This window comes from Oncorhynchus nerka, linkage group LG15, assembly GCF_034236695.1.
Source record: "Oncorhynchus nerka isolate Pitt River linkage group LG15, Oner_Uvic_2.0, whole genome shotgun sequence".
In the NCBI taxonomy this organism is placed as follows: Eukaryota; Metazoa; Chordata; class Actinopteri; order Salmoniformes; family Salmonidae; genus Oncorhynchus; species Oncorhynchus nerka.
This window is the reverse complement of record NC_088410.1, coordinates 16,943,567-16,955,595: the sequence shown is the minus strand read 5'-3', so window position 1 is coordinate 16,955,595 and position 12,029 is coordinate 16,943,567. Positions and strand designations below refer to the sequence as shown.

General features: G+C 39.8%; 1 protein-coding gene across 3 annotated transcripts; it reads right to left on the bottom strand.

The window, feature by feature from the left end:
* Positions 1-1,100: 1,100 nt before the first annotated feature.
* LOC135560065 (B-cell receptor CD22-like) lies at positions 1,101-10,521 on the bottom strand. Of its 3 annotated transcripts, XM_065001113.1 has the most exons (10): positions 6,759-6,974; positions 6,321-6,572; positions 5,826-6,176; positions 4,232-4,486; positions 3,270-3,530; positions 2,982-3,072; positions 2,846-2,900; positions 2,478-2,714; positions 1,658-1,710; positions 1,489-1,588 (listed from the first exon to the last, which is right to left on the bottom strand). In XM_065001113.1, the coding sequence occupies exons 1-10, from the start codon at positions 6,811-6,813 to the stop codon at positions 1,519-1,521; spliced, it is 1,680 nt and encodes a 559-aa protein (XP_064857185.1). In that variant the 5' UTR covers positions 6,814-6,974; the 3' UTR covers positions 1,489-1,518. The 3 variants fall into 3 exon arrangements, with proteins under 3 accessions (XP_064857184.1, XP_064857183.1, XP_064857185.1); XM_065001112.1 differs by lacking the exon at positions 6,759-6,974 and adding an exon at positions 10,467-10,521 and having other exon boundaries at positions 1,101-1,694; positions 2,479-2,714; XM_065001111.1 differs by having other exon boundaries at positions 1,101-1,694; positions 2,479-2,714; positions 6,759-6,973.
* Between the last annotated feature and the right edge of the window lie 1,508 nt (positions 10,522-12,029).

Here is a 12,029-nt window from a genome sequence, read left to right as displayed (position 1 = left end):
AATCAGCAGAAGAAAGGCCTCAATAATATGACCATGCTGTATTCATTTAATTGAATATATATCCTATTTGATATGCATTTAAATATACTGAACACAAATATAAACACCTCATGCAACAATTTCAACAACTTTACTGAGTTACAGTTCATATAAGGAAATCAGTCAATTGAAAGACAATTATTCTAGCCCTCATCTATGGATTTTACATGACTGGGAATACAAATGTGCATCTGTTGGTCACATACACTATATATACACACAAAAGCATGTGGACACCCCTTCACATTAGTGGATTTATCCACATCCGTTGCTGAGAGGTGTATACAGTGCATTCGGAAAGTATTCAGACCCCTTGACATTTCCACATTTTGTTACATCCTTGTTCTAAAATGGATTAAATTGCTTTTTTCCCTCATCAATCTACACATAATATCACATAATTACAAAGCCTCGTGGCTTGGTTTTTGCTCTGACATGCACTGTCAACTGTGGGACCTTATATAGACAGGTTTGAGTCTTTCCAAATCCTGTCCAATCAATTGAATTTACCACAGGTGGACTCCAATCAATGGAAACAGGATGAACCTGAGAAAAATGTTCAGTCTCGTAGCAAAGGGTCTGAATACCAATGTAAACAAGTTATTTCTGTTTATATTTTTTAAATAAATTTTCTACTATTTCTAAAGAACTATTCACCTTGTGATTATGGGGTATTGTAATTAGATGAAGGATTTTTATTATTTTTTAATTTCCATTTTAGAATAATGCTGTAACATAACAAAATGTGGAAAAAGTCTAGGGGTCTGAATACCTTCTGAATGCACTGAAAAATTGAGCACACAGCCATGCAATTTCCATAGACAAATATTGGCAGTAGAATGACATTACTGAAGAAATCAGTGAATTTCAATGTGGTACCATCATAGGATGCCAACTTTCAAACAAGTCAATTTGTCAAATTTCTGTCCTGCTAGAGCTGCCCCAGTCAACTGCAAGTGCTGTTATTGTGAAGTGGAAACTCATAAGAGAATCAATGGCTCTGCCAGGAAGTGGTAAACCCTATAGTAGACCAATATTTAGAATAAAAAGACAGAAATGAATTAAATATGAAACCAATTCAAAGTTTATTGGTCACACATATTTTGCATTGTTATTGCGGGTGTGTTGGTGTAGTGAAATGTTTGTTGATAGTCTTCTGCCGACAATAAGTCTTTTAAAGACAATTTTCCTGACGTTTGCAGAGATCACACTTGCGCTAAATGCTGCGGATGTTGGTTTAAATTAATTTTAATATTAAAGTGCAGTATGCTTGTCCATAATTTGATTGAATCCCAGGCAGAGTCATCTTATGTTCAGGTCGCCTGGTGTTCAGGGTGCATCCAAAATGGCACCCTATTCCCTACATAGTGCACTAGAGTGAACAAAGTACCATTTGGGATGCAACAAAGATCGTCTTGTGTTCAGGTCTTCTTAGTTCTTGGTTTGTTAACTGTTCTATGGAACACAGAGGAGTCCTCCTCAGCTTCCTGTGAGAGAGGTCCTCCTGTGAGAGAGGTCCTCCTGTGAGAGAGGTCCTCCTGTGAGAGAGGTCCTCCTCAGCTTCCTGTGAGAGAGGTCCTCCTGTGAGAGAGGTCCTCCTCAGCTTCCTGTGAGAGAGGTCCTCCTGTGAGAGAGGTCCTCCTGTGAGAGAGGTCCTCCTGTGAGAGAGGTCTGATGAGAAAGGAGATGCAACATGTCATCATCAATCCTCACTTCTGGGGTCTCATTTAAAGTTTCAAGTTATATTAGTCGTATGTACAGGATACTCATGGTATACACTGTCCAAATAAATGCTTACTGGCAGGTTCCTTCTCAATAATGCAACAAGACATAATAAAAGATAACAATATGAACGTAAAGAAAATGTCTCAGTAGAATAGAATAAACATTGTAGCTTAAGTATAACACAGGAAGACACTTTATAGTCTGATATTTACATGTGTTCTGGGGAAAAGGGGGGGGGGCAAATGGTTCAATTGTGCACTATTTACCAATCATAATAAGAGTCTGGTAGCAGCAGTTGTGATGTGTGGTGTGTGTGTGTGTTAAGGTGCGAGGAAACATTGCAGGTGGTCAGTCCAGTTCAAGTGTTGAGCAGTCTGATGGCTTGTAGATAGAAACTGTCTCTGAGCCTGTTGGTATCAGACCTCATGCTCCGATACCGTCAGCCTGACGGTAAGGGTGTGAACAGCTCGTGACTGGGGTGTGTGGGGTCCTTGATGATGCTGGGGGACTTCCTCAGGCACCGTGTAGTCCATATAGATATTAATACATTTAAACTAAACTACTTTGAAGTCATTGTAAATCTTAATACATTTAAACCAAACAACTGCTGGTTTGCTTAACATACAAGTGTTGTATGCATTTTTAACTGCCAAGTACAAGGACCATCTAATTTTGAAAATATCTGAGATGTTGTAATGGCTCAACTTGCTCACCGGGGGGCAGCACTGGGGCAGTTTGAATTTTACAACAGCGTATTGGACATCCTCATCCTCTTTCTGGGTTTGAGGCAGTTGGACAGTGGAGTACAGAGGCACTTCCTCGTTATTGGAGCCAGAGAAGTGGATGCTGGTGTAGTGAACGTCATCCTGGTTGTCTGTGTCTGCTCTCTGTACTGAAGTAGGGGTCATGGCCATGCCCGATATGTTGTCATTCATGGGACTAGAGTTTCCCTGATGGAGAGAGGACAGACAAGATAAGCAGACCTGGGGACTATTACATTGGTTCTGTTGTGCCAGGCAAGATTAATCAAGCAGTGAAAGAACTCTGAAAATAAAACAAGTACTGTTTGACCTGAACTCACCTGTCTATTGTCTACTGTGTCCCTTGTGTCAGAGATGGGCTGGGAGGCATTCTTCCTGTTTTACATTAATTCATTAATGGATGGATGGATGAATGAACATGATAAAGTGAAAGGAAAATCTTACCAAGATTCTCACCTGAACCACATGAAGCCAGAGAGACAGAGGATGAGAACCAGAACAACACCTATGATTCCTACAGCTGCAGTCAGAACTGAGGTTTGTTTCACTAAACAAAAATGTGGAGGAAATTAGTACATAGATGTTCTAATACTTAAAACAAGAAAAAATAATATTGCTGTAAGCCAATAAATACTATGCTTGAAATGTTTCTCAATGAGCTTTACATGTAGTGACTATGGGCAAATAATGAGCATGAAATGTGTATTTTTATGTAAAGGCAGACCATTGTTGATGAAACTATACCTGTTATAATAATCAGATCTGTAGAGTTCTTAGATGCCATTTTATTCCAGGCCTCACAGTGGTAATGCCCACTGTCTTCAGACCTGAAGTTGGTGATGTTGTAGATCTGTTCGAATCCATTTATTAAAGTCTCATTTTGAAAGTACCAGGTGTATTTGTCCACAGGTGGGTTGGCATCACTGCTGCAGGTCAGAGTCACTGAACTGCCCTCCACTATTTCACCAGAGGGACTGACTGACACTGAGGGGTTCTTTGGAGGATCTGGTGTTGAGGATGAAAGAAGGGTTTTATTTGTCTTATTTTAGCACGGAAGTTGACTGAGAACACATTCTCTTGTATAGCAACGACCTGGGGAGTAGTTACAGGGGAGATATATGAGTCAATTGGAAGCTGGAGATTAGGTGGACATGGTATGAGGGCCAGAATGGGAATTTAGACAGGACGCTGGGGTTAACACCCCTACTCTTACAATAAGTGCCATTAGATCTTTAATGACCACAGAGAATCAGGACACCCATTTATCTTCCATCCGACAGACACCACCTTACACAGGGCAATGTCCCCAATCACGGCATTGGGATATTTTTTTCAGACCAGAGGGAGAAGTCCCTCCTACTGGCACTCCAACACCACTTCCAACTGCATCTGGTCTCCCATCCAGGGACAACCCTGTTTAGCTTCAGAAGCAAGCCAGCAGTGGGATGCAGGGTGGTATGATGCTGGTAAAATGGTAAGAAGAGTGTAACCAGCATCACTCTGCTGCTTCCTTCCTCACAAGCTCGCAATGAGATTAGATCTCAGATTCTCTGTCTTGCAAACACATGTGACATCCCTCTTAAACTATTAACCATCTGTCACCAAAAAGCATGATGCAGTTTGAGGGTATTTCCAGTTCAGGGGGGAGTTTAAAGAGCACACACAGTACAATGAAGTTTAAACTGTCATTTTTTACAAATACTTACAAATGACAGTCAGAGTCTCTTCAGGAGTGTAGAGATTATTGTGGCCTTTTACAGCACAGGAGTATCTGCCTGCATCTTCACTGCTGACTGGGTCTAGGATCAGGGAGTTATCTAGAATCTTTGAGTTGGTGAGATGTTGTCCGTTCTTGTACCAGATGTAGGTGGGTTTGGGGTTCTCAGTCAGAGTACAGGTGGTGCTACAGGTTAGTGTCAGATTCCCTTTCTCTGCGGCAGGAGTCACCTTCACCTGCAGACCTGAAATTAGGTGTAGATGCATCACTTTGTCAATACTCTGTGCCATAGACCAAGACTCCATATCTTAAACTGTTTGTGTAATATTACCTGTATTAGTAGTTGTAAAAGTAGAAGATATTATATATTACCTGTATTAGTAGTTGTAATAGTAGATATTATATATTACCTGTATCAGTAGTTGTAGTAGTAGATATTATATATTACCTGTATCAGTAGTTGTAGTAGTAGATATTATATATTACCTGTATCAGTAGTTGTAGTAGTAGATATTATATATTACCTGTATCAGTAGTTGTAGTAGTAGATATTATATATTACCTGTATTAGTAGTTGTAGTAGTAGATATTATATATTACCTGTATTAGTAGTTGTAGTAATATATATTATATATTACCTGTATTAGTAGTTGTAATATTAGATATTATATATTACCTGTATTAGTAGTTGTAGTAATATATATTATATATTACCTGTATTAGTAGTTGTACTAGTAAAACTAGTAGATATTATATATTACCTGTATTAGTAGTTGTAATAGTAGATATTATATATTACCTGTATTAGTAGTTGTAGTAATATATATTATATATTACCTGTATTAGTAGTTGTAATAGTAGATATTATATATTACCTGTATTAGTAGTAATATATATTATATATTACCTGTATTAGTAGTTGTACTAGTAAAACTAGTAGATATTATATATTACCTGTATTAGTAGTTGTACTAGTAAAACTAGTAGATATTATATATTACCTGTATTAGTAGTTGTAATAGTAGATATTATATATTACCTGTATTAGTAGTTGTAGTAATATATATTATATATTACCTGTATTAGTAGTTGTAATAGTAGATATTATATATTACCTGTATTAGTAGTAATATATATTATATATTACCTGTATTAGTAGTTGTACTAGTAAAACTAGTAGATATTATATATTACCTGTATTAGTAGTTGTAGTAGTAGAAATGATATATTACCTGTATTAGTAGTTGTACTAGTAAAACTAGTAGATATGATATATTACCTGTATTAGTAGTTGTAGTAGTAGATATTATATATTACCTGTATTAGTAGTTGTAATAGTAGATATTATATATTACCTGTATTAGTAGTTGTAGTAATATATATTATATATTACCTGTATTAGTAGTTGTAATAGTAGATATTATATATTACCTGTATTAGTAGTTGTAGTAATATATATTATATATTACCTGTGTTAGTAGTTGTACTAGTAAAACTAGTAGATATTATATATTACCTGTATTAGTAGTTGTAGTAGTAGAAATGATATATTACCTGTATTAGTAGTTGTAGTAATATATTACCTGTGACAGTCAGAGTTGTTCCAGGGAAGCTGTACCCCCATTCTGTGTGCTGTGTTTTAAATCTGAACTTGTACTCAGCTGAATCTCTCTTTCTCAGGTCTGTGATTTTCAGGGTGCAGTCCTTCTCTTGAATCGCAAGGTATTTTGGGAGGGTCTTAAGGTACTCAGCACGATCCAAGTTCAGGACTCTTAGCACTTCATCACGTTTCTCTTGGATATACCAGTTTGCTTGTAAAACGTTGTGAATATTTGGGTGTCTATATGTGCAGGGCAGTTCCACTGTTGAGCCCTTCAAAGCACAGATACTCTGATGGGTGTAAGTCACGTTGAAACAGTAATGACCGAAAACACCTAAAAGAATTGGATGTCCATCAATTGGATAAAATAGTTTCATGGTACTGTAAATAAGCACTGACTAAATGTATCTGTCGTGGTATCCTTGCATTTGGGTCATCTTAGATTTAAAAAATGTACTGTAGTTGAATCCACACTCACACACTGCAGGAGAGAGGAGATCCTCAAAGCCTTTTACAGCACAGGAGTAGCTGGCTGAATGATAACTGGTAGCTGACAATGTGGACTTGGATGACGATGATAGACGTTGTCCGTTCTTGTACCAGATGTAGGTGGGGTTATCAGTCAGAGTACAGGTGGTGTTACAGGTTACTGTCACATTCTGTCCCCACACTGCATTGGTGGGAGACACCATCACTTGGATTTTCTGTCCACACTGTGTTGCCGTAGTTTCTGAGTTGAGTGTGAATGGAAACCATAGAGAAGTGTCAGAGAGGTGTGAGAGACAACTACTAAAGTGACATGGAGACGCCTAACAGACGATTCCACTGAACACACCAGAATAACATGAAGTAGCATCTTGGATTGTATGTTGATTGAACAATAAAGAAAGAGGGTAAGAAATGAATGAGCCCATACCTGCCACAGACAAGAGAAGGACCACCAACACACTTCCTGCTGTTCTCAAGGCCATTGTTGCATCACCCTCCCTGCAGTATTAGAAACATAAAGGTCCCACCAGCTGCACTAAAACCTGGTGTTTCCAGTATACTGTACCACAGCACTCTACTGGCAATGTACTGTACCACAGCACTCTACTGGCAATGTACTGTACCACAGCACTCTACTGGCAATGTACTGTACCACAGCACTCTACTGGCAATGTACTGTACCACAGCACTCTACTGGTAATGTACTGTACCACAGCACTCTACTGGTAATGTACTGTACCACAGCACTCTACTGGCAATGTACTGTACCACAACACTCTACTGGCAATGTACTGTACCACAGCACTCTACTGGCAATGTTCTGTACCACAGCACTCTACTGGCAATGTACTGTACCACAGCACTCTACTGGCAATGTACTGTACCACAGCACTCTACTGGCAATGTACAATGTACCACAGCACTCTACTGGCAATGTACTGTACCACAGCACTCTACTGGCAATGTACTGTACCACAGCACTCTACTGGCAATGTACTGTACCACAGCACTCTACTGGCAATGTACTGGCAATGTACTGTACCACAGCACTCTACTGGCAATGTACTGTACCACAGCACTCTACTGGCAATGTACTGTACCACAGCACTCTACTGGTAATGTACTGTACCACAGCACTCTACTGGCAATGTACTGTACCACAGCACTCTACTGGCAATGTACTGTACCACAGCACTCTACTGGCAATGTACTGTACCACAGCACTCTACTGGTAATGTACTGTACCACAGCACTCTACTGGCAATGTACCACAGCACTGTACCACAGCACTCTACTGGCAATGTACTGTACCACAGCACTCTACTACTGTACCACAATGTACTGTACCACAGCACTCTACTGGCAATGTACTGTACCACAGCACTCTACTGGCAATGTACTGTACCACAGCACTCTACTGGTAATCTACCACAGCACTCTACTGGTAATGTACTGTACCACAGCACTCTACTGGCAATGTACTGTACCACAGCACTCTACTGGCAATGTACTGTACCACAGCACTCTACTGGCAATGTACTGTACCACAGCACTCTACTGGCAATGTACTGTACCACAGCACTCTACTGGCAATGTACTGTACTACAGCACTCTACTGGCAATGTACTGTACCACAGCACTCTGCTGGCATCTCAACACAACAGCCATCAATGTGACTCAAACCATCTCTCATCCTGCAATCTTTGCAACATAACTAACTATAGCTGGTGAATAAATACACCTTATACATCAAATGAGAGGTGAAAGGAATTCTATCAAATCTGTACATTATAGGAACACCTGTAATTACAAAAGTACAATGATTCATGTTTTGCTTTAGCTTGAGATTTAGAATCAGTGCTAGAGACTTTAAGTGTATGAAGAGATCAACTGTACAGAAGTTAGATGTCTGTGTGTTTAAACTATACTTTCAGTTCCTGTTGATACTATGTTCCAGTCTTACTTCTGCTGGCACCTGATAGCAATAGGAGGAAGAGGGACTGCTAACTAACTGCAAATAACAATAAGCTGAACTCCGCCTAGCAGAGACATCTTTGTATTAGCAACTATTAATTATGAGCTTATGGTGTTAAAGTTAAGGGACATCACCCTGGGCGGTGTGATTCTTAGTAGGGGATAAAAAGGGAAAACACCATCTTTTGAACTGAGTGTGTTACTTGCAAATTACTGTAAGTGTAAACTTCGTCTTGCAATCCTTAATGAACAAACTAATCTCTGATCAAATAGGTTTCCTGTGGTCTCTTGTATAACATAGGGCAAAATTCCCTTACAGAGGTGAACAATCCCTTATTGCAGTGAGGTGTTTTCCAGGGCTATAATTAACCCTGGTTGGAGGACCTCCAGTTCCCCCAACATCCACATTTGAATGGGGGTGTAACAGTTGGAGGGTGAGGTGTTTGTCAATGTCTACTGTTGGGGGTGTTGGAGGACCTGATTCAACTTGCCAACTAATCGTCAAGCCCTCAATGAGTTGAGTGAGGTGTTTGTCCAGGGCTATAATTAACATGTCTACTGTTGGGGGTGTTGGAGGACCAGGGTGAGGTGTTTGTCCAGGGCTATAATTAACATGTCTACTGTTGGGGGTGTTGGAGGACCAGGGTGAGGTGTTTGTGTTTGTCTACCAGGGCTATAATTAACATGTCTACTGTTGGGGGGGTGTTGGAGGACCAGGGTGAGGTGTTTGTCCAGGGCTATAATTAACATGTCTACTGTTGGGGGTGTTGGAGGACCAGGGTGAGGTGTTTGTCCAGGGCTATAATTAACATGTCTACTGTTGGGGGTGTTGGAGGACCAGGGTGAGGTGTTTGTCCAGGGCTATAATTAACATGTCTACTGTTGGGGGTGTTGGAGGACCAGGGTGAGGTGTTTGTCCAGGGCTATAATTAACATGTCTACTGTTGGGGGTGTTGGAGGACCAGGGTGAGGTGTTTGTCCAGGGCTATAATTAACATGTCTACTGTTGGGGGTGTTGGAGGACCAGGGTGAGGAAACACTGACTTATTGAATAGATCTGTCAGTAGCACTGTTTACACTGTATACATGATTCATTTATAGCTTCAGATGTGTAATATTCTCATAATCCTGACTATAGTACTGATACCTGGGGCCCTATCATTATCAAACACAACACTACAAGATATACAAGTCAAGTGTACTTAGAGTGAAGAGGGGGGGGGGGTGTCAACTTACTGGCAGTGAATAGAAACAGGAAGTGCGAGTTCTGTGGTTGACATATATTTGAAATAGTCGGGACAAAAGTGGCTGGTACAGAACTTCCTCTATAAGTCATTAGCCTGCATGACGCAGTCTACTTATTACTATTATAATAAGACATGGAATTTACAGAGTGCTTTTCAAAGACCTAAAGACACTTGATGCAACATGACTAATGATGTCACATGGGCCTACAGATCTGAGCCCCAGTTAACAGAGTAGATGACTATATATTGAACAGCAACAGAGAGGAGAACATTTTTTCATTATTATGTAGATTACACCTATGTCAAGTTATGCTATCATTTGAATAAAGACAACCTATTTAATTACTGATAATACTAACTACTGAATGCAATTAAGTGGTATCAGGCATTTCATTAATTGGCTCCATTTTAGGACCACTATCGTTTTCACTATATATTTGACCTCTTGGTGATGTCATTCGGAAACATAATGTTAAACTTTTACTGCTATGTGGACGACACACAGCTGTACATGTCGATGAAACATGGTGACGCCCCAAAATTGCCTGTGAAACACAGGAAGCCTGTGTTTCAGACATAAGGAAGTGGATGGCGGAATATTTTCTATTTTCAAATTCAGACAAAACAGAGATGCTAGTTCTAGGTCCTAAGCAACAAAGATATCTGCTGTTTGACCTGACAATTAATCTCAATGGTTGTACATTAGTTTTAAAACTGAAGGACCCCTGAAGGACAACGAAAAGATGGCGCTGATAGAGATGGTCGCCTCGCTTCAGGTCCTTAGAAAACTATGCAGTTAGTTTTTTTAATGTATTATTTCTTACATTGTTGCCCAGAAAATCTCAAGTGTTATTACATACAGCCGGGAACAAACCACCAAGAACAAGTAGAATGGTGATGTAAAAGGTACTTACAGAGTGAAGAGAGGAGTTTGGTAGGAGACCTTATACTGGCTGTGTGAAACAGAAGAGTGTGAGTTCTGTGGTTGACACCAACTAGATGTACTGAGGGGCTTCCTGTCCTCACAAAGCTTCTTCCTGACAACCAACACATCAGTAAATGGCTTATAAACAATATGTGAACATCTTTTTGGAGCACACTTATTAGAAAAGGAGGAATGTTGGAAAATAACCCTATTAAAATTATTTTAAATGTTAACATAATTTGACCATACTAATAAGCCTATGGTTTCTCTGTAGTTCTGTATGTCCAACCAGCTACACTAAAACCTGGTATTTTCAGTGTACTGTACCACAGGGCTCTCTACTGGCAGCTCAACAAAACAACCATCAATCTGACTGAAAGACAGTCTATTGAGTCTGTGTCACAGCTGTTGAAGTAGGAGGACCAAGGTGCAGCGTGGTGAGCGTACATATTCCCTTTTTATTCAGGATGACGTCGACAAAAACAATAACCAATCCAAATCCAAGCTTAAGGCAATAGTGCCAACAAACAAAGACAACTTCCCACACAGAAAGAAGGGAAAGGGCTACCTAAGTATGGTTCCCAATCAGAGACACCGATAGACAGCTGTCCCTGATTGAGAACCATATCCGGCCAAAACATAGAAATACAAAATCATAGATAACAAAACATAGAATGCCCACCCCAAATCACACCCTGACCAAACCAAATAGAGACATTAAAAGGCTCTCTAAGGTCAGGGCGTGACACACTGGGGTGGTTGAATTTCACAGCAGCGTACTGGACATCCTGGTCCTGTTTCTGGGGCTGACGCAGCTGCTTCCTTCAAATATGATTGTTCCCCAACAGACAATACAGGAGTGTGGAGATTATTGTAGCCTTCTACGGTACATGAGACAAAAATGACATATTGGTTTCTCATCTATAAATAACTACTAACTACTAATAATTTAAAATAAAATTGTATTTCTACATATTTTAGGATGATTTTGTTAGCAGTTATTCTTCAATAACCCCAAAGCAAATCCGTGGGAGAAAGATATATTTATTCAAAGAGAATAAATCATAGTTGTTATGCTGGGAAGTAGACGGTAGATGTTTATTCTTCCCTGTCTTCAGTGTTTTCTCCACTGAACAAAGATACAGGATATAGTTATACCCAAGCCTAGCCTGTGGTTGACCAAATATAATTCCTTGCAGTAAAATTGGGCCAATGGCCAAATACCAATATCCTGTTTCAGGCCCAATGTATAGACACGATCCGGCTGTTTGGTCACATATATGACTCAGTGTAAAGCATCCTATGGGCCAGATGCGGTCCAAATGTTGAAGATATTTGCCTGGTTAAAATTTTATTTTACAGGGAACAGTGGGATAAGTGGCTTGTTCAGGGGCAGAATGACAGATTTGAACCTTGTCAGCTCGGGGATTTCATCCAGCAACCTTTTGATTACTGGCCCAATGCTCTAACCACTAGGCTACCTGCCGCTCCAAAAGTTGTGGATGGTTTGTCCTCTGAGAAATCAATGGTAAGTTTCGGTGTTCCTCAAAGT

Coding starts and splice junctions, on each gene's coding strand:
- LOC135560065 (XM_065001111.1), bottom strand. CDS start 6,813: ATGGCCTTGAGAACAGCAGGAAGTGTGTTGGTGGTCCTTCTCTTGTCT. Junction 6,573..6,758: donor CCTTCTCTTGTCTGTGGCAG/GTATGGGCTCAT, acceptor CACTCAACTCAG/AAACTACGGCAACACAGTGT. Junction 3,531..4,231: donor AGAGACTCTGACTGTCATTT/GTAAGTATTTGT, acceptor CCTCAACACCAG/ATCCTCCAAAGAACCCCTCA.